The sequence below is a fragment of the Strix aluco genome, chromosome 18 (genome assembly GCF_031877795.1).
Source record: "Strix aluco isolate bStrAlu1 chromosome 18, bStrAlu1.hap1, whole genome shotgun sequence".
In the NCBI taxonomy this organism is placed as follows: Eukaryota; Metazoa; Chordata; class Aves; order Strigiformes; family Strigidae; genus Strix; species Strix aluco.
In genome coordinates, this window is record NC_133948.1 from 12276878 (window position 1) to 12297969 (window position 21092).

The 21092-nt window shown below is 38.4% G+C and overlaps 1 protein-coding gene across 4 annotated transcripts in view; it reads left to right on the top strand.

The window, feature by feature from the left end:
- SPPL3 (signal peptide peptidase like 3) overlaps positions 1-21092 on the top strand; it is a 62476-nt gene that overhangs the window by 34866 nt on the left and 6518 nt on the right. For 2 of the 4 annotated variants that reach the window (XM_074844478.1, XM_074844476.1), the window contains exons 2-6: positions 2351-2428; positions 8868-8962; positions 12004-12123; positions 15471-15549; positions 16293-16405. In XM_074844478.1, the coding sequence (XP_074700579.1) occupies positions 2351-2428; positions 8868-8962; positions 12004-12123; positions 15471-15549; positions 16293-16405 (485 nt within the window). The remainder of the gene's footprint in view (positions 1-2350; positions 2429-8867; positions 8963-12003; positions 12124-15470; positions 15550-16292; positions 16406-21092) is intronic. The other 2 variants (XM_074844480.1, XM_074844477.1) reach the window with 1 other exon arrangement.

The following is a 21092-nucleotide window of genomic DNA, read 5'->3' on the forward strand; positions in this document are numbered from 1 at the left end:
GCGCCCTTAGTTTTTAATACAAAACTCAATGGATTGTGCACAGGGCTGATCCATGATGCGTGTATCATCCTTATTTTATCTGTTTTATAAATCTTTCTAACATTTACAGCCTTGTTTTGACTAATGTTTAGTAATTATGATGAAATGGTATTTTAATTATCATAGCTTCCAAAGTTGCCAACGAATGATGAATTATGTAGAAAATATTGTTCATCTCAAAAGTAGTTGCCAATTTATGAAGATGTAATTTTATGAACATCAGTTAATAAAGTTTAGTGCATAACCCTGGATGTGTTTAATCCCAGTTGAAATTCCGTTCAGTCATTTTGCTTTTCTTACAAATTTGGAGTTCCTGAAGGTTCTTTTAATAGATGAATTCCACTATTTATCCTCAAATCCAAACAGGATATGGTTTCCCTTTCCCTTCACTCAGGGTTGGTGAGGGAATGGTTCTCTCTGAAATTGAAGCTAGTAACAGGTCATAAAACTAATGTGCTCATCCTTAAGCCATTTCTTCTTGGTGTCTGCTTAGCTGTAATCATTGGCTAAAAATAACATGCTATGAATGATACTGTATATAACCTGAACAGCATTTATATATACACTGATTGGAAGTGCTTAGTTACATATTGCACGTATTTGCAATTCAGTATATTGATCTTCATCGATGCTTTTAAGACCTCTGTACCACAGCCTGGAAACTAAAGGTCAGACGTGACTGAAATTAAAAAAAAAATACAAAGCTTAGGATCGTCTTTATGTGTGGGCCAGCTTTATGAGCAAATAAGACATCTGTTTTTCACTTTCAGTGCGGGGTAATGTTAAAGTTATTTATAGTAATTAATAAAATTAGTTTATCATTCTTTAAAAGCTTATTCGACAAGTATATAATTTCATCTCAAAGAGGCAGTCTTTTTCAGTGATGTTTAATATTGAATTTCGGTAGTAGATGGTTCACATTTGTGTTTATATTTTTTAAAAAGTATTTTAAAGTGTGTCTAGTGGCTTGGTAATTTTCTCTAAATTGCTTTTAAATTGGGAACGGGATGAGTGATTCTTTAACTGTCTTGTAGCTTTAGTTTTTATTTGCTTAGTGATATTTAATTTGGAGCTATCATGTAATTCAATTATCTTTGTTCCATATCCATAGTCTTGCTGAAATTAGGCTTTTTGGTTGGTTTTCAGAAATGTTTAGTTTTTGGGTGGTTGGTGGTTTGTTTTTTTTTTTTTTTGTGGCATAAGACTAATGCAGTTAACATTGGGCATTATACTCTTCCATTACTTTAGCACAAGTTGTTGAAAAACCGTTGGGAGCTGTAGTGTCTCTCCTAGAGCCTCTCCTCATGCATTGTACCCCAGCCAGCATGGTGGCCCTCTGCTTGGCTTACTCTAGAGTGCCAGTGTTTGTCTTTTTTGGGGCCCCCAAAACTGTACGCAATACTAAAGATACAGCTTCACAAGGGCTAAGCAGAGGGAGTGATCATTTCTCTTGCCTTGCGAGCTGTTGTGTTCTTGTTGGTCCATTCCTCAAGGTCTCCCTTAAACGTATACTGTCCTCTAGTATATAAATCCTGCTCTCCCCAGCTGTCGTCTGGGAACTTGCTGAGGCTGCCTCTGTCCCATTGTCCAGATTCGAAGAAGTTTCAGTGTAAACTACAGAGTAGGGTTTGGTCTGTCAAGGATAGGAAAAAAAATCGGCAAATATTAATATTTATATTTCTGTGCTTTAGAGCACAAAGGTCTGCTGTATCAGGAACTAAAGTTTTTAAGTCTCCTGCTGAAATTTCTATTGGGAATCCTGTATGAAGTGGTCTGCAAGATGTAATAGGGAAGTAATTTGTGGTTTAATAAATGCATATTACAGCTTGTTGTGAGGTTTGTCTGGTTTTTTTCTTTTTTTTTTCTTTTTTTTTTTTTCCCCCGGACTAAGTGAACCTTGACTACCACATTGCAACTTAACTATTACCAGTTAAGACGTAAGAAGTCTTACAGAAACTAGGATAGTGTTATTTACATGGAAGGTTGCATTAGTTGCAATTGAAGCAATTTTAATGTGTTTGAGGGGAAAAAAAATCTGAATGTGGTGAGTTCAGAACAAGTTACCGTAGGCTTTTGAATTGTCCTTTGGTTGTTGTACAGCTTTTGCTTGCTGCAGTCTTGAATATAAAAAGATAATTTACAAGCTACGGGTTTTATATTCCTAGATGATATGAGAACTTCGGAGAGTGCTGCCGTAAAGATTTGTCATTCAATTCTCTATTTGTATTATAATAAGAAAAAGAATTAGCAAATGGCACTGGAGAAATGGACACTTGTGATGACACACCTGCCTTCTTTTTCCCAATTCCAGGGCATATTCCCTTGTGGATTCCAGTCAAGTGTCTACCTTCCTGATTTCTATTCTTCTCATAGTCTACGGGAGTTTCAGGTAAGATTTTTCTTAAGACTCTGCAGAAATTTTCAAATAAAAATATGGCAAGTGACTGAGTACAGTTTATGCCTTTTGTTTCATTGTATCTTTGTCCAACTGATGGCTAATGTAAAGGAAATATTTCTTGGTTCTGAAAAGGAAATGGAAAAGGAAGAAAAAAGTAGCTAGTTGGGGTTTCTGAAAGACATAATTGTATGTCAAGTTACATGCACATACAAGGTAACTTAAAAGTTAGTCCTTGAAGACTGTAAAGGTATATTAAAGGTATAAAGGATTGTCAAGAGGAATGTAATGTTATCAATAGTAGAATTTTATATGTAACATTTCAGTGTTGGTTGGTTCAGCATGTTCTTATTGTGATTGCAAACAAGCCTTGTAAAACAAAGATTTCCAAGTCCTAGTGCTATTTACTTGAGTGTGAGGAACAGTGTAATAGGAAAGTAGGAAACACCATCAGTGTTGAATTCCAGCAAAGTGTGTGAGAATTGTTGCAGGATAACTTTGAATCTTCAAAAATCAAATTTGTCCCATTTTAAAAGACGCATATAGTTTAGAGAAAACATAGTTGTCCCTGTTAGACTTGCATCTTGTATTACAGTTTGTTTTATTGTAGTGGCACTGAAGGAATGAGGTTCATACTGACATATTAAGAAAAAATAATTAATCACAGCGTGAAAGTATTATTTTTTTCAAACTTAAGTACAGCATATTTTTCATTCTGTTTCTTGAAGAACAATTTAAAAGTCTATGATAAAAGGCCACACATTCACTATGTCTCTGAACTGCTATGAGTATTCCTGAAAGAGATGATAGCCATGGTCATACGTATGATGTAAGTTGCAGCTGTTAGTTTAAGAGGTTTTAAATCACCATCATAAGTTAATAAAATCATATAATGAAAGAGCCAGTTTTTGGTAAGAGCTGTCTGTTGTTGCTAGCACGTATTAGGTAACAGCACTGCTGATGGAATTAAAATAGAAGGCTTTAGGAAAACAAAATCTAGAGAGGATGAAAATAAAAAAGAAAGAAAAGGTTGAGTTTGTTTAATTTTTTCTTCAAGTTTTGAGTCAGTCTAACATATAGTTGAGGGACTAATTAAATTTTTAACTATTTGAATTTATGCAGTTGTGTAAGAAGGAACTATGCATCTGGCTGCAAGAAGACATAGCATTTATTAAAATTCAATTGTGAAAACATAATGCAATATAAAACAGCAGGAGTGTTTGAACTTAAATTGCCTGCCCTTCTCAGAGCTCCTTGCTCTTAAAAATTTTCCCCTGCTGTTTGCCATTCTATTCCTATATAGACATGCTGTTTTACCATCTTGTCCTATGTTTTACATTTAAAACTTCTCACATAACAAGGACTGCAAACTTCAGAACAATCTAACTGACTGGATGAAGTAGTGCAGTGGTGGTGGATACAGATCATTTGAGGGAATGCCCTGTTCTAGTCCACTTCCTTTGCATGTATCCTGAAGACCCCAAGATGCAAGGTGTTACAGACCAAGATAAGGTCCCACAGTTTTAAAATTAATTTCCTAATTGATTTCCTACATGTAGTTTCTTTAGTAGATGTCTGAGCTGAAACCCACAGTTATGATGGTAACTTGGACAAATTCCCATTCTGTTTGGGCAGCAAGTAAGCTGATGCAAAAAAGCATTTTTTTTTACAGAAAATTGTATAGAGGTGTTAACAAAGGGGTCTAAGATACAGTTAAGTTATTTAAGAAATTCAAGTGTGGTAGCAAGTTGCAAAATTATGTTCATCTGGAAATTCCTAAAGTAGTAAAATAAAAACTTCTGGCAAAGTGGGTGGATTTTCTTAGAAAAGTGACTTACTGGAAAAATGAAAGTTTCAGCTTAGGGTGCTTGTTCTCAAATGACAATAATGATGTCTTCATCTAGATTTGAGTGCTTCATCTCAAATGGAGCTGTCATAAGAAAAAGCAAATAGCACTCCTTAGTTAACCTTCATGTTGCAGAAAGTGGGTTTTGTTTCTGATTTTCAGTCTGAAAAGAAGCAAATAGAGTTATTGTGGTATTGCTGGCAAGTGACTTAAACAGAAGTGCAGTAATAGGATCAGAAAGAATTGGGTGGGTGAGTCATTAGGATAAAATCCACGTGCGTGGTGGATCAAATCTAATGCAAGACGCTTCAGGGGAACAAAGGAAAGCCTTGGTCCACTGTCCTTACTCATACAAGCAGTGTTTGTCCAAAACTGAAACAAACAAACAAACAAGAACTCCAAACCCCCAAGATATTCAGCATGTCTAATAGATCATGGGTGAAGTCCGCATCCAGAATGAACTACAAGTTGAGTTCCTGCTTCTCTTACTGTGGATGAACAAGCGTTTCCTTCCTACATTAGTGTTGGTTCAGGAGTTTTGGCTTCAAGCCCTTCTGAACATCTCTCCCATACACATTCTGACTGTCTCTCAGCCCTTGAACTTGATATACTTTATTACTGACTGCCGAAGGGGCAAGTATAATCTTCTAAACCGTTACAAGCTGTAAACTGGAGCATGCAAGTATATGCATTAGTTATGTTTTTTTAGAGGTGAGCTTAGCTTGAAATGGATTGTTTTCTGTGGGTTCTTGCAAGACAACCACGTATTCTTGTCCAAGTGTTTTTCTGTGATTTAAATGTTGGGGTTACTTTGCAGGCAGAAAGCAGCTAAATCTTCTTCTATCGCATACTGTGATGGTTTAGCCCCTGCCGGGGTCTGAGACCACGCGGCCGCTGCCCCTCCCCCACAAAGGGAGTGAAATACAAAGCCCCAAGACTGAAATAAGGAAAGGTTTAATACAACAGTGCAATAGCAACACAACCAACAACAACAATAACAATAACAGTAATAGTGATAGCAATTAACAGAGCAAAATAGCTACCAAATACAGCAGTGGGAAGCACGATGTACAAAACCACGAGTGCACCGCGTTCCGTGCCAGGAAAATGTGACCTGCCAGGATGTGACGTCCGCATGGTATCTGAATAACCCGGCTAGAGCTCCCCCCCACTGCTGGGGAAACTTAACCCTATCCTGGTTAAACCAGGACACATACCCAGACATGGTCTCTCATCTTATATAAAGCCAGATTTAACCCAGAATCTACCTGTTCAAGTATCTGCTTTTAAACCAAACGAAGAAGCATGGGATGAAACTGTTGTCTTCTCTCTCTAGGCTTTGGGTACCTAAAGTACATGTGTAAATAGAAAGTAGTTCCAACGGTGTCCTTATGGTTGGCTTTACGACTTGACATTTACAGAAATCAGGATACATATTTCACAATAAAACTTAAAGAAAAAGTCTGTGGAGTTCATAAGCATCAACAGCTGCAGTGCTGGCAGGGTGGAGTCGGGGATTGGGACAGACCTCACTGAGTGCTGCAAAGGTTGTCTGCATGTGTGCGTGCACAAATGGGTGCTCATGAAATACCTGCTGAAGGTGAGATGTTCGTATCAGAGACGTGGGACTCAGGCATTCTTATTCCATATAGGCAATGAAAACGTTTTTACGTGCACTTTCTGCTATTGTTTCCCCTGTTCTTACTCCTGCTCCAGATCTTGCATTGGAGCTTGTCGTTTAACCTCACGGCAATGTTTTAGAAGCAACTGTAGCAATGTTAGAGCACACAACATATTTTAGGCTCGCTCTCTATAATATGCATTGAGATTTGATTGATTTAAACTGTCTCAGGTCAATGACTGATTCTGATTGTAATTTTTTATTTAGAGCAATTGAAATTGCTCCAATCCACAATTCTCATCGCCCCAGAGCTGTCAAGATGGGTGCCTGTCCTCACTAAGTAGAGGAAGAAGGAACTTCCCAATATATTGCATCTGCAAGTGACTCTATAGATACATACTTGCTTTCCTATTTCCTCCATTGTTTCATAAGAATATTCTCCTGCAGGGTTTCCCTGAAGCATTACTGCAGTGGAAGTGATCCATAGTTGAATCTGAACTTTTATGATAGTAGTGTGCCAGCAGCTTACTCATTTCTTTGGCCTTAGTGTAACCCTACTGAGTGGTTCCCTGTGGGAGGCTGAGCTGTGCTTGCTTTGAAACACTGTGCTAGAAATCCTACCAACTTGAACTGTGAGGACCCACAGATGAAACAACTGTGTAGTTTATTGCCTGATGAACATGGTCCTGGATGAGTATTGCCTTTGGAAGCCCAGCAGAAACCAAAGGTTTCTCAGCTTGTGATTTCTTTACAGTCCAGTAGTTTTGAGTATATCTTGTTATAAAATATAATTTTTACATGTCTTGGATTATGTTTTCTTGGAGGATGGTTTAGTGATCACTTCTCTTTTTCTTTATTATGTTAGTGATAATTTGTAGCAGAGAGAAGAGACGAATCATAAAACAGTTGGAGATTATTCAGAAGTTGTCTTGGATCAGCAGCTGTATTGCTAATTGAAAGTAATTTCCTAATTTAGGCTTACTTTTGAAGTAGGGATGTTTATAGGTAATAATATAATAATTGCTGACACTGTTGCAATGAGAGGAGAGTAGTAGATCTAATAGTTTATTTCCAGTTTTCTTTGCTGATAGCAATCCCTTAAATTAAGAGTTGCCCGATGCCACTGGGAGAATGATGGTGTGAAGTTCTTGCTAAACTGTGCTAATTCAGAGCGGAATGAAACACTGCACTGAGAAAAGAGTTATCTTGTTTGGCTGAATCTTGGATCAAGAGGTTGTCAGCCTCCTCCTGAATTTTTATAGCTTGAGAGAAAAATTATGAGGCTACAATGCATTAGTGGGGAAAAAGGAAGTGTGAATGAAGGATAAAGGCAGCTGAAACAAGATGCAGAGCAGAGAGATCTTGAGAAGAACAAACTAAGAAGAGAAGATTAATTTGTTAGAATTTTAGTGTTCTCTGTTGCCTCTTTGTATTTTTGATAACATTTTAGTTGATGATCCATAATCTGTGTAGAAGTACTGTATGTCTGAGGTTGAAGCTTCCTCATAGTTTGCCTGAGCCCAAAAGCTGCTTTAATTTTGTACCACTGTTTGAGAGCACTTACATAATAGAAGCAGAAGCAGCAAACCAGTTTTATACTGGAAGAGCCTTTTTCTTGTTTTTGTTTTATACAGTGAAACGGCTCAACCCCCTCTAATACACCACACCTGTCTTGATACTGTAGACCTATATGTGCTTGATTTCAGGTTTTATGACAGCAGCACAAAATTGCTTGCCTGTGCATTGCAGTAGGTAACCTATACACTAAAATGAAATAACTTGTAAAATTGTATAGAAGATTGTGATGTATTTTTTAACTTGTCTGATAAATTAATAGAATTTGTTTACTTTGCATGGCACAATTACTGACAGCTAAGCTAAACTTGAAAAGGAGTTTAATGCCCGTTGACCTGGTAGTTTTTTTGAAATACGTGGATGCTGCTGCAGACTTAAGTCAGGAGCTACACAGTGGAAGCTGTACAGTGCTTCTGGTGGTTCTCTGTAGCTTATTTTAATAAATATGCAGCTAAATCATGGATAACATGCATGTATTGGAATGAGAAACTATCATGGTAAACTTGATTGCTAGCATTTTTATTAAAAACAACGTAGAATTTAACAATAGAAAATAATTGTTGGCCAAAACAGACTCTAAATGAAATTTCCCTGTTTCAGAAAGTTATGTCAAATTAGAATATAATTTAGAAGTTGCGTCAAAGTAAAGGACTGTGGCAGAAGGGGTGGAATACTGTGTTACTTTAGAACTTTTAAAGTGTGTATCAAAATGAAAAGGTGAATCGGTTACAGCTGAGCTGGGAACATAGAGGAACGTTGTCAGCTCTTATGGATTAATTAAATTGTATCAATGTGTACTGTTTATTCAGAGCTTCCTCTAGTCATCTGTTCTGCGTGTATGTAAAATATATATCTGGTTACTTTCTAGTCTTTGCTGAAACTTTTTCAATGAAGTAAGACCTTATGTTGGACAGACAGTTACTTACAAGCTAGTTTTGGTCATCATTCATAACAAGATTTAGAGAAAGGAAATAATACTGTTTTAAAAATGAAACCTGATAGTTAAATTTGAATGAAAAGAGTCAAAATGAGAACTTGGAAAGAGTTCAGATTCATCAGAGAATTGAAACATTTGTTGCATTTCCACGTGTTCTATAATTCCCAGTAATGCAGATAAATGTACCTTTGTTGCGGTTTGTTGTTAACACTTACCGGTTCAGACATTGGGGACTAGTCTCACTATTAGAACCTGTGTGGTTTGGTGCCTCATCTGAAACTGTAAGCTGTCGGTTTTTTTAGTTTTCTGGTGTGTATGGTGTTTTTTCTAATAACCAGCATTAAATGGCTTTTTCAGAGAGTGAGTGCTGTGGTAGAATGGTAACGAGCCCAAGGCTGATGAGCCTAAATAGGAGTTTGAAACTTGTCTGTTAAATTTGCTTTGTTTTCTGCAGGTCTCTTAACATGGACTTTGAGAATCAAGACAAAGAGAAAGACAATAGCAGCACAGCTGGGTCTTTTAATGGCAACAGCACCAATAACAGTAAGGGTTAGCTTTACTCCTTATCTTTCTTTTGTCACTTCAGTGTGCTGCATCTCCTTGTGCTTCATCCGTCCGTCTGTTTCACCTGTGTGCGTTGTGGATTCACCCGATACAACAGAGCTGTTTTGTCTAGGCATTTACCATCTTGCTATGCACTAATACTGTTATCTAGTTCATGCCCATGGAAGCTAAGTTTAAAACATCAATGTAATATTTCCATAATTCATAGAAATTGCATGCTGCATTTTTTGTCAGGTTTTACTGGAAATGGAAACAGCTTTACTTTAAAAAAAACAAACCCACCATACAGTTATGAGAAGGGAATGTAATTTCTTTTTGTCTGGAGTTTATCACTATGACATATTAGCTAGTCTGTAAGCAGTGAGAGATCTCATGGTATGCTAACAAGTCCATAAGGATGATTCAGCTTTATCAATAGAGAAATTGAAGTATAGAGTTCACATGGCTTTGGGCAACTCATTTATAATGGACAACAAAATATGTGTCTACACACAATCTATTCAGAGTGGGGATTAACATGTCAGCTCCTACATGGTGATTGTCCCCTCTGTAATCTATAAATAGATTCCAGGCAGCTTGGCCATTTGAGATCCACTGTTTTTCAGGTAAAAATATGTACATGAACTGTTAGAGTGGAATGCGTTGTACACCATGTGCTGTAAATTCACACCTGAGTTTAACTTACAGCAAGTTATATGGCCATATTCTGAGAATAGGCTCTAGAATGAATAGATTCTGCAAGTTTAGAAGACAGGAGTGAGATATGTGAGCAGCCCTGTGCACAAACCCCTGAATGCTAAGGTTGCTTTGCTTAAAGTAGCAAGTATAGCTTAAAAACTATGAAATAAATAACATATGTTATGTTGTATGTGTCTTCTGCTTTTTTGACTTTTTTTTAAAAAAATATATAAACTCTTGGAATTTACATAGTTGTCAGAGCACTGCTTCTGTTGACAACACTGAGCAAAGAGGTTGCTGTGCTTGGTGATTCAGCAATGAACAGTTGAGGCTTTTGGCATCTGGGAAGTAAGAGAAGACAGACTGGGGCTGGGGAATAAGCACATTAAGGGGATTAGCTGTCAAAATGATCAGAAATGAAATGAAGAACTTGGACATTTAACACTGCAGGCACTAATTCCCGTATGCCAAGGTGGTTTGTAGTATGTCATTTCTGGGTTTTTGTTTTGTTTGTTTTTTTCCCTTGGGAAGTTGAAGGGCATGTGAATAAATGCTCACTCTTAAAGCAGGAGGAACTAGGTCTAAATCACAGATTAGAACACAGGAATTTCTGTATCTTCGCACTGTCATCACTGGACTATCTGTATTGTGCTTACCCCTTTGTACCAGACCTCAGTAACACAGAAATCCCAAATGACTGAGTTGTTCTGCTTTTTATTTTAAAATTTATTGTGCTACTTATGTTTTAGGAATAATAGATCCATGACCTGAACTAATGAATGACCATACAGTGCAAGCGTCATGTCTTCCATGCTCATTGTTCAGCTTTTCTTTTGTGAAAATGGTTAAATACTTATGACAGATACTAAGTTGTAGTGAGTGTATTTCACGTGTGTTTGAGGTTTTTTGATGTACTCAGATACATTGGTATCTACAAGTTGTGTAGGGAACCTGTTATTTAGACAACTTGCCACTCTTCAACAGAAAAAAATAAAATAGGCACGTTCTCTCACACACAAACAATGTGTGTGTATATTTACTTGTATGTGCATGTATACGTGCATACATACATATGTACAGATGTTCTGCTTGATAACCTAAAAGCTTATTCTTAAAATCCTGGGACTGGTAAAACCCTGCTTCATACAGCAGTGTCTAATTATTTTGGGATAACATAGTGATGGTAAGCTGGTTTTAGATCTCATCTAGGTCTGAGTCTTGTATTAGTTTTTCATTAGAGATGTTTTGGATACCTGTTATCAAGTGACTGCTTCAGATGTTACCTGTTATTTCAATGCTCTACAAGTATAAGCATGTCTTGTATTTTTAATTGGGCTGCTACTTACAGCTTGTTTCTCCCTCCACTCATCATCAAATGTAAATACAGCTACCAGAGGCTGGTTAAGTATTAGTATTAGAATTTGCAGGGATAGGTGGGCTTTTCCAAGCCTGATCTTCTCAATTTTGTTAGTAATTCTAAAAACTCGTGGTAAAATATAGTAAAAAAAAGTCCTGTCCCATTATTAATATCCCTAATAGTCACACTGCATGGTTGAGGTGGGAGAAATAATCAGAGTAAAATACCTCAGCATCTCTATTGTTTAAAATTGCTTGCAGCTATTAAATGTGAGCATGAATTTTTGTTGGATTTTTAGCATAAAAGGCAAATATAGTGCATGCTGAACAGAGTTGGTAGTTTCATAAACAGGTAAACGACTTGAGTGTTTTTTGAAAACTGCCCTTTATTGTTAGGCTTGATGTTATCTGGTGATTGCAATCAGTGATGCAATTTAAGTGCATGGTGGCCTTCACCCAAGTGGAATTTGAAGCTGTGGCACCCTTTTCACAAGCTCGGTCAGCCTAACACTGTCTGCAGCTCTGCTGTTGATCAGGCTTTTTACCTCATGCTGAGAGGTTAAATAAAACTTTCATATGCTCTGTTCAACATGTTTGTGTTGCTCAGTGTCAAATGAAGCAAATCTATAATTGCTGTATGATTCCTAATCCCTAAATAATGTTAATTTTTGTAACTTGTTATTCATTCTATCTATGGCACAAGAAAAAATTCATGCGTTTTCTTTCAACTTTCAGTTCTTGGATTCTGCAAAGCAGGGCTGTTGCTGTACACACCCAGCCACTGCGATGGTGCGGTTTAGCTGGAGTGTTCTTGCACAGACTGCTCTGCTTGGTTATGATAGTGCATGAGGATCTCGGAGGAAATGTCGGTTTCACTGGCATTGAAATGGAATTTATTGTCAGAGTCCTCAGTTGTGTTGGTGAGGACAGGCTGTCGATATATGTGTGGTAAGAAATAGCCCAAGTTAAATGTCACTTTCCTTCTTCTGCAGGTATTCAAACCATTGATTCTACCCAGGCGCTGTTCCTGCCCATCGGAGCGTCTGTGTCTCTCCTAGTTATGTTCTTCTTCTTTGATTCAGTTCAAGTTGTCTTTACAATATGCACAGCAGGTGACTAAGTTTTCTTCTCTTTATAAGAATTGCAGTAGAACAGAAAGTGTTGATATAATTAAATATTGTTGATAAGAATTATAATACATGTCATAGTACATTGAAAAAAAACCTCATCAGGTTTCACAGTTGTATTTTCATGTCTCTGTAGCTATTAATAAAGTGACAAGTATTATTTGAGAGGTATTTTCCACTTAGAGATTTGCTAAACCTACTGAACTATAAATTGCCAGAGTTTTGAAAGATGCTGGATGAATTATTTTACATAAAGTTCACTTGTTTATAAATCAGTGCTCAGAACTGTACACGGTATTTCATAACTCAGGTGCTTTATAGGATCATAGCATAACTGTGGAGTTCCTCTCCAGAGACTTCTTTTCCTAGTTTAATTTTGCGTTTTGCTTTTACGCAGTTTTTCTTTGTTTCAAGGGTATTTCTGGTCTCACTAGCATTTTGAGTATTATTCTTTTGCACCGCTTGAATTTAGAACAAAAATGAAACTGTTGTCTGCAAATAAATTGCAAGTCCTCTGATCCTGTTTATTATTATTTACATTTTGTCATTTAAGTAAATACCAGGGCTTCGAATTTTGGAAAATTTTGGCATTTTGATCTTTTTTCAGTTTTTCAAGAGACCAGCTGCTGTTCAGGGTAGCAAGATTCTTCCTACTGCTTGAAATGTGCATAAGCTTTTAAAAATTGTACTCCTCAGTCCACATACAGGGTCTGTGAAGACTTTTAAACCCCTAAATAGCTCTCATCCTCTCCTACTTCACGTATATGCAATGCAGGCTTTTCCCTCATGATTTAACTCCTGAGCTATGCATCCTCTCCAGCCCTTTAAAAAGGACTGATGTTGATGAGTGAAATCTAAATTTCTGCTCTTGACATGAGTCTGAGATTCCTATCTCTAATTCTGGAGGCACAGTTCTGTAGAGGTCTTCTGAATACTGCTTTTATAACTTTGACCCATGACACGTATGTTCTTTCCTATTAAAAATAAATTATGAGATAAATTCTACTATGTGCTAGATATTAGGGGAATATATATACACACCTATATAATAAGATATTGTAAAGGAAGACTTATGACAAAAGACAGATTTAATTTGTCAAGCTTATTGGTCCATTTATTTCCAGAATGACCTTGACATTTGTAACTTTATTTGTAACATTTGTGGTGTGTAATTAGACGATATTGCGTCAGCTGGGGCTTGTTGCAGGTTTAAGAGGATTGAGTCTGTTTGGATCAGTGCACTTGGGTATCTTTATTCTTGAACCTGGTTTTAGGATACTTTTGTGCTTTTCCTTGGTCTTGCATTGGGGAGCGTCATTAAGCCCAGGGGACTTTGGCCCCAGAACTTCTAAATGCAAAGCTTTGTTAGAGGCTATAGAGCAGGATGCGGACCCTGCTGGAGTTGGGAACCTCCAGCTGGAACTGTGGGACTTGGTCCCTCTGTCCCCTGAAGCTCAAGTAGTGCTATTTTACATCCCCTTTTTGTAGACTTCAGAGGCTGATGTGGGGGAATTTCTAAACTGTAACGGATGTCTGGTTTCTTAAACCCCTCTTAAATCTTCCTCCCGCAAAGATTTGCCATCAGGGAAGAGTCGGGAGCCAGGGTAGGTGCAGCAAACAGCCCAAGGCCAGGACCAGCTGCTAAGCAGAGGCCAGAGCTGAAGAGTTGGCGCGTTGCCTGCAGACAGGAGTTAAGCCGATTGAATAAATAGGTATTGAGACTAGAGGGAAAAGTTATGACTGGAAGCCCGGACAGTCATGAACGAGATTGAGAAGGCACTGTGTATCACTGTGATTGCATTTTAATTTTTATACTCTCTGAACTAGCCCAGCTTTGGGGTGGCAGTGGTTGGGGATACCAGGACAGGAGGTGCAGGGCTCCCTGCTGCAAAGAGCCGAAGGGGAAGGGGAGATGCCGAGGGTGGTGAGGGGTGGCTTGGGGTGAGGAAGGCTCAGTCCCGGCAGTGGTGGAGGTGGGGTAGGAGCAAGGCCTGCAGGACTGGGGGCAACAGGGGCACGGGTTTTGCTGTGCAGCGTTCTTTGCCATGCACCTCTGAAAAGGTTCCTGGTTCAATGTGTGCAGCTTGCCACGCTCTCCATGCTTTCCCTACCTATTCTGCTTTTTTTTTTCTCCTCTCTGAAGTACTGATAGAACTGTGAGTGTCCATGGTGCTGTTTTCATACATTTTTTTTTTTTTTATAAATGAATTGACTGTTGTTTGGTTTTGTGGTGTTTTTTTTTTTTTTTTTTAAATTTTTAATCTTCCTCCCACCAGGAGGGCATTGAGAAGAGGAAAGTTGTGGTTTTAACCAAACCAATTTCTTTTCTCCATTTGGTTTAAGCTGTGTACTAAAGAGAATATTTGATTCTTTCTCATTATCTTAATTTGAGAATAAAAAAAAAAATCCCTTTTTAAAAACCACCCCAATTTTTAAAGGACTGAAAACAGCACAGAGATTTGATTTGCAGCATGCAGAAAATGTCGAGCAACTCTTCCATTTTCATTTCAGTCTGTTCTTGCTACAGCAGTTTTGGATGCGTGCTGCTGACATGTCTGTGTCTCCACACCCTCATTCTTCAGCATTTTAAACAGTCCTTAGTACAAATTCATTGCTATTATTTTTAAAAAAAAATGGAAGGAAAAATGATTATAAATACCAGCAGTTACTAGACGTTTTCACAAATGCATGGGTGGGATAAGTATGCTTCTTAAAAAAGAAAATGTTTATGGAAATAGTCTATTTGGATATTTATTTATTTTTATCGTCCTATTTTCAAAAATGCAAAGCACTTCATATTTTAAAAAAGTTAAGTTGCCAGCTATTGGATATAACTTACTTTAAGTTGTACTGTATTTCAGTAATGAATACAGGGTTTTGAGTGAGAAGGGGGAAAAAACTGACTGAGTTAAAAAGTGGAAAAAAACCCTTTATTATTCTGCCTTTGTGTCATATGTTGAAGAATTTTAAAAGAATCTCACAACCAGTTTGTAGTAAGTTCTTTTTTTTTTTTGACTCGTAGATTATTTGAAAACTGTTTTTTTTTTTTTTCTGACATGATCATGAATAGCTTTCAGACTTCTTTTTTAAGGTTTGGGGATGGGGTGTTTCGTTCCTTTGAGAGCTTTTATTTTGATTGAGGTTTGAAAGCATACTAACAACAGAAGTTCTGCAGAAAACCTTGGAGCCTGTAGCTGCTCTTGCTGTAATAATACTGCAGCATATGATAATAGGACATTGTTGCAAGAGCTTTTTCAAATTGGAGAAGCTTGTTTGTGTACTGTAGAAATTAGGTCTGAATGTACTAATATTACCTTTTCTTCTTTTTCCAGTCCTTGCAACAATAGCTTTTGCTTTCCTTCTGCTCCCGATGTGCCAGTACTTAACGCGGCCATGTTCACCTCAAAACAAGTAAGGACTTGAGAAATCTTTTTCTCCTCTTCTTGTATGTTGTATTTATTTCTTTTAATGAGACTGCTTTAACGGAGTCTTTGGTTACAAGCATTAACCTCAGGGCTTCAGGGCTGATGTTTGTGCATGTTTTTTGTGCCAACACCATGTTTCCACTTTGAAACTAGGAAGCACAATTTCTTCAAGTCAATGTGTGCGTGCCAGCTGGGGAAATGCGGTACCATTGCAGGGACTAGATTTCCCAACAGTGGTTTTTAAGAATTTTGGCTGAGATTTCAGAGTTTGGGATTTGGTATTGGATTTTAATGTTTGTTAACATTGGACTATGGATTTTAATGCTGGCTCTTTCAGAGACTGTAGTTACACTAGTGAAAATTACAGAAGTTAATGTCATGTTTTGAAACTAATTTTGTTTTTTACCTTGTGACTGGAGTTCATGTTGCAAAAAGCACTATCTTGGATGGTAACTAGGAAGGAGCATTCATGGTAACAATTTCAAGAGAGGTGCCAAGATTTACAGGGTTTTTTCTGTCTCTGTAGTTCAGGCTTTACACACATTATTTGAATGTGAGGGAAGCTTTTATTTTGTTGCTGTTTTGGTACCTACTGTGGCAAAGGAACTTCCCTTCAGTTGTTCTTGGCATCTTTCATCAGCAGTTGAGCCTTGTTCCAACAGCGTCCATTTTCTGTTCTTTAAATGGAAACATAAAGTCTTCTAGCTGATGTTTATATGTTGTTCCTAGGATTTCCTTTGGCTGCTGTGGGCGTTTCACTGCTGCTGAGTTGCTCTCATTTTCTCTGTCTGTGATGCTTGTCCTTATCTGGGTCCTAACTGGCCACTGGCTCCTTATGGATGGTGAGTATGTGAATTAAGGGATTTTACTACTGGTTTGTGCCTGTTCTGACACATCCAGTCACCTGGTGATGATTGGTGAAATTTGCTAATATTAGTGGCTTGCTGAGTTGTAATATTGTGTGGTAGACTCCCTGAAAACAACCGCTGTCAGGAACATGCCAGGGTAGTGTTTGGGACACCTGTTTTTCTGGTTTGTAAAAGCTTCCAAGGAAGTGCCAGTACACTCATGAAAGATATTCTGCACCTGTGTGGTGTAGGGTGAATTGCCAGTTTTAGTTAAAGATGTGTGGAGACAGTGGTTGTTTATGAATCATAACTTGATCTTAACAATCTGGTTATTTTTGGCTGTGTGTCTTGTTGTTCATTGGTTCAGATGATCAAATAATTTGTTGTGAGACAGTTCACAGTAGCTGGTTGTCTTTGATCTCTTTGATGCTTGCCATGGATGGTGAGATGGGTGAAGCTGGCAGGCATCCAGTTGGCTTGAAGGTGTGATTTTTTTTTTTTTTTTTTTTTTTTTTTTCTCCTCCATGCTGGTTGAACTGAATTCACAGCTTAGTGTTCCAAAAAGGAGCTTTCCTCCTCCCCTCCTGCCTTCCAGATCTCTTGTGCTAGCTCTGGCACTCATTTAATCACATGGTAAACTGATTCAGCTCACTAGAATGGCAGCGTACTCTTTTTTTTGCCAGGCTATTTTTCTGCTGCTTCAGTAAGATGAATTGGATTATTGTGCAGTCAGGTATGTGCTAAATTTGGCAAAAGGTAAGTGGCAGCATGATGGGATCTGAGAGGACGGAGTGGATATGATGGCAAAGGGATGAAGGGGTAGCCAGGAGCAGGACCTCCCCTTCTCAGCAGTGTCAGGCAGCTAAATTGGCTTAGGACATCTCATGAAATGGCACCCTGAGGTTGTGATTGCTTGAGGAAAAATAGCTGGGACAACATTACCTGCCCTTGAAATGGTTTGTTGCAATAGAAAACATACATCGCATCAGCTTTCCAGCTCCTAAATGAGGTAGCAGCAACAGAAAGTCCTTAGCCCTGAAACCTCTCGTGACACCTTGATTATTTCCTTTGTATATATGTGTTACGTTTCATTCGTGCTTTTTGCAGCATTTAAAAGTTCCACCTGTTGTATGTTGGGGAATACGTTTTAAAGTACCCAGATACTAAAGGAAAAAATGCAGATGAAGTTTGTTTTATGTTAAGCAGAGTAGCCCACCATGAAATCAAGGGTGATTTTTTGATCTGCAGTAGCTGCAAAGCTAAATGGAGTGTCAAGTGTGGATTTTGACAAAATCTGAAAAGATGTCTACACTGAGATATTGACAGAAGCATTTACTTAAAAATAGCTATTTTTGTGAGCACTTCACTCTGAAATAGTGGGCTTTGAGGTAATTAATCCGCAGAGTAGTGAACTACTGGTGCAGAGTGGTTTCTGGGTTTTATTTCTCTTGGTGGTTGTTTATGATTTACTGAATCGTGTTGATACTGTCTAGCTTTGGAGTATTTTATGTAGTTTATATTAAGGGAGCTTGAACTTACATAGGTAAGCCTTCTGTCATTTGCTCAAACCCAGTTAAATCAGTATTTGTCAGTGACATTGAACAGGGGACAGCACTTACTGGCCTTCGTCAGGGAAACAGACTCTAGTTTTACACCTCATACTATACTGCTGTAAGTGGGATCACATCATCTCTGCCTTTACCCTTTGCTCCTCTGTAACCAAATACTTCAGACCCCAATTAATCTTGTTTGGAGGGAAACGTGGCCAATAAGTACTGCTGGGTAATATATGCAAGTGGAGCACTTGCTGGTCTTTAAGCCAGTGCCTGCCAGCTGCTGGATGTGCTGTGATCTACCTCCTCCTCCCGCTTGCACGGGGATGATCTTCTGTTTCGCTGTCGGCAGAAAATGAAACAGATGTTGTGAACGTGCTTCGCAGCGCCTGGGCTGGTGGCTGGAGGGAGAAGTGAGGCAGGCGTTTCTTAACAGTACACCTCGATTTTTGTGTGCATGGTTTGTTGTTGTGCAGGTGAGTCTGTCTTTATGAGAGAGTATTTCTGCTTCAGAGCTGAGTGAAAAGGAGGGGAAATACTTCATGGTAATTTCCAGTCCTTACAAAATCGAGGTATGGCAGTTCCTGCCAGAACAGTCTTCATTGCTTAAATACTACAATTCCCCCGTCTGTGCAGTAGTTGGTGGAACGGTTTCTAAAGCCAGGGACATTTCGCAGGATAGAATGAGCAGATGCTGTCTCCGGGGGGTTGTTCTGGCACATGATGATGTACATTTATAGGTCTTGAAGTGCTTATTTCTCAGAGCGGGTTGTTTGATGGCAGAATCATCAAGGATGGTCACTGACCCCTGGTAAAGCCTGGTTAAAAGCTTTCCTAAATAGTGGACATAGCTGGAGATGTACAACGGGAAGGCTATAGATGTATGCAGTGTCTATCTATAGCTACAGAGTGAACTGAACAGTCACGGATACCCTGGGAACTGCTGCAGACCTTAACTGCTGCGGCCATCGGGCAGAGGCGACTTCATGACATGTTCTTATTCCCACTCTTTAAAATACACTGTCAGAGTTTTATAGGAACGTGATCAGATTAGAACTTCAGTACCTGTTCCTTTCAAAGGTCAACTGGTGGCCTGTGAGGACGTTTAAGCCTTGCCAGCTTGCATAATGCTTTGTAAATCAAACACCACACCACACCACCTGCATCTCGGTGGTTTCGTCTGCTCTGGGTGCACTGGTGCAGTAAAGCTGAAAAATAACGCTGTATCCAGAGAGTCTAATCACATATGCAAGAATATTCTTAATCCTCAGAATATCCTTATTCCATAAGGAGTGTGCTTGCAGGGACTCTGAAGTTAATTCGTTCTGTTAATTGAAGGTTAACTCTTTCAGTTGGTTCTTCTTTATTCAGCTTCGGTAACCCGTTGCCCAGCACTTCCATCCCAGAGCTACCTTTCGTGTGGCTATTTCACGTCCCTCCCTCCCTCCCACTCTAATTTGGAATATATTTCAGTGGAGATCTGCATATATAGTTTGTCAACACCATTCATGAGCTTGGATATGGATGACTTTGTTTCTCATATGGTTTCTGGTTTTTTTCATTGGAAAGGAAGCTGGCTTCCATTTAGAGAAGCCTGTAGGTGGTTTGACTGCACTTTGGCCTTCATTACTCGGACTTGCTCACAGGCATTCTTGCTTCTGTTTTTTAAATTTACCAATATTTCTTAAAGCAGTTGCAAAACTGCATAATTACTAGCATGTGTATTTCACTGTCATCTAAAGGACTTTTTTTCTATCCCATATTTGCTTAGTTTGAAGCAGGTGTCTTGTGGTGTGCCTGCATTTGTTTAGGCGATGGAGAAATAGAGTGTGTGAACAATAGATAAAACTTTATGCTGGTTAAAATATTTCCACTTCTAGTTAATTATAACCTGGAAATCCTCTCCTAAATATAGGCTTGCTTGAGCTATTATTAACAGTGGCTTTAGAGAAACCTCTTTGATTTAAGACAGACTGTTCCCTTGTAGTTGCTCTTCTGCCAGAGGAAGTCTGTAACTGAAGGCTATATTGAATTACTGAATGCAGTTCTTTTTCTTGCTGCTTTGCTGTGTCAAATTCTTTAAACCTCAATAATTTGCTTACATTTTATAGCTAGTTACAGTTATGCAGCATGATTTAGGGTACATTTTTATCTGAGTAATCCCATTACTTCATTAAAACTGGCAGCCAGCGCACTTAGTGTTGCGCTAAGCTTGTCAGTTCTCAAAAGATAAGGTGGGTTTGGCAAAGTCATTGCAGGGATGCAGCCCCTGGGTACTGCAGGCAACCGTGCTGGCAGGTGTTTGGTGGCACTTTTTTCCCTTGAATCTGTATGGAAATGTTTCCTTAGTGTGTTGATGGAAGAACTCCACATCTTTGAGGTGAAATGCAAGCATAAGGTAGTTTTACAGTTGCATAATTACAGCATGAGAATCCAAAGGGTAAATTGTAAATTTTGGCCTTCGTCAAGTTGTCGTGCTGGTGGCCATATTGTGTAATGAATCGATTTTCCCTGCAGTTTCACTTGGTCAAAATAGGATTATAACTTTTTACAAATTCTGTGTCACATTAGACAAATACATTTTGCTTACAAATGTCTGCATACTTAAGCGTAATCTGGTCCCAACAGGGCTCCATTATTCCTTCTAAATGTACTGATACCATAGATGAAACTTGATTTATTTTTAAAGTTTTTTTTATTTTAAGGATCTCTTTAGGGATTTGCTTGTAACCAGTTGAAATATATTCAATTGTCGGTGGAGTATCTTTCATAGCTAAGGCTAGGCTTAAAGAAACAGGAAATCACACGAACGTGAAGACTGGGATTTTCTTTTAGCGTAACATCTTTGTTTTCTACCGTGACAAAATTCCCCTTGGAACAGAACTAATATCTGAGCTGCGGTGTGTCATTCAGCTTGTTGATCTCGCTGAAAACTCACCCTTGGGAGGAGGGCTAGGAAAAGACTTGCCCATATTTTTTTCCCCGTTGGTAGGTAGGCTTTCACATAGATTTTTGTTATTGGGAAATCCCTGTATATCTAAACAATAATATTTCATAGTTCATGTTTAGGACGTCTTACACAACCTTGCCCAAGCAGAAGATTGGTTTCAGTGGGTTTTTGTCATATC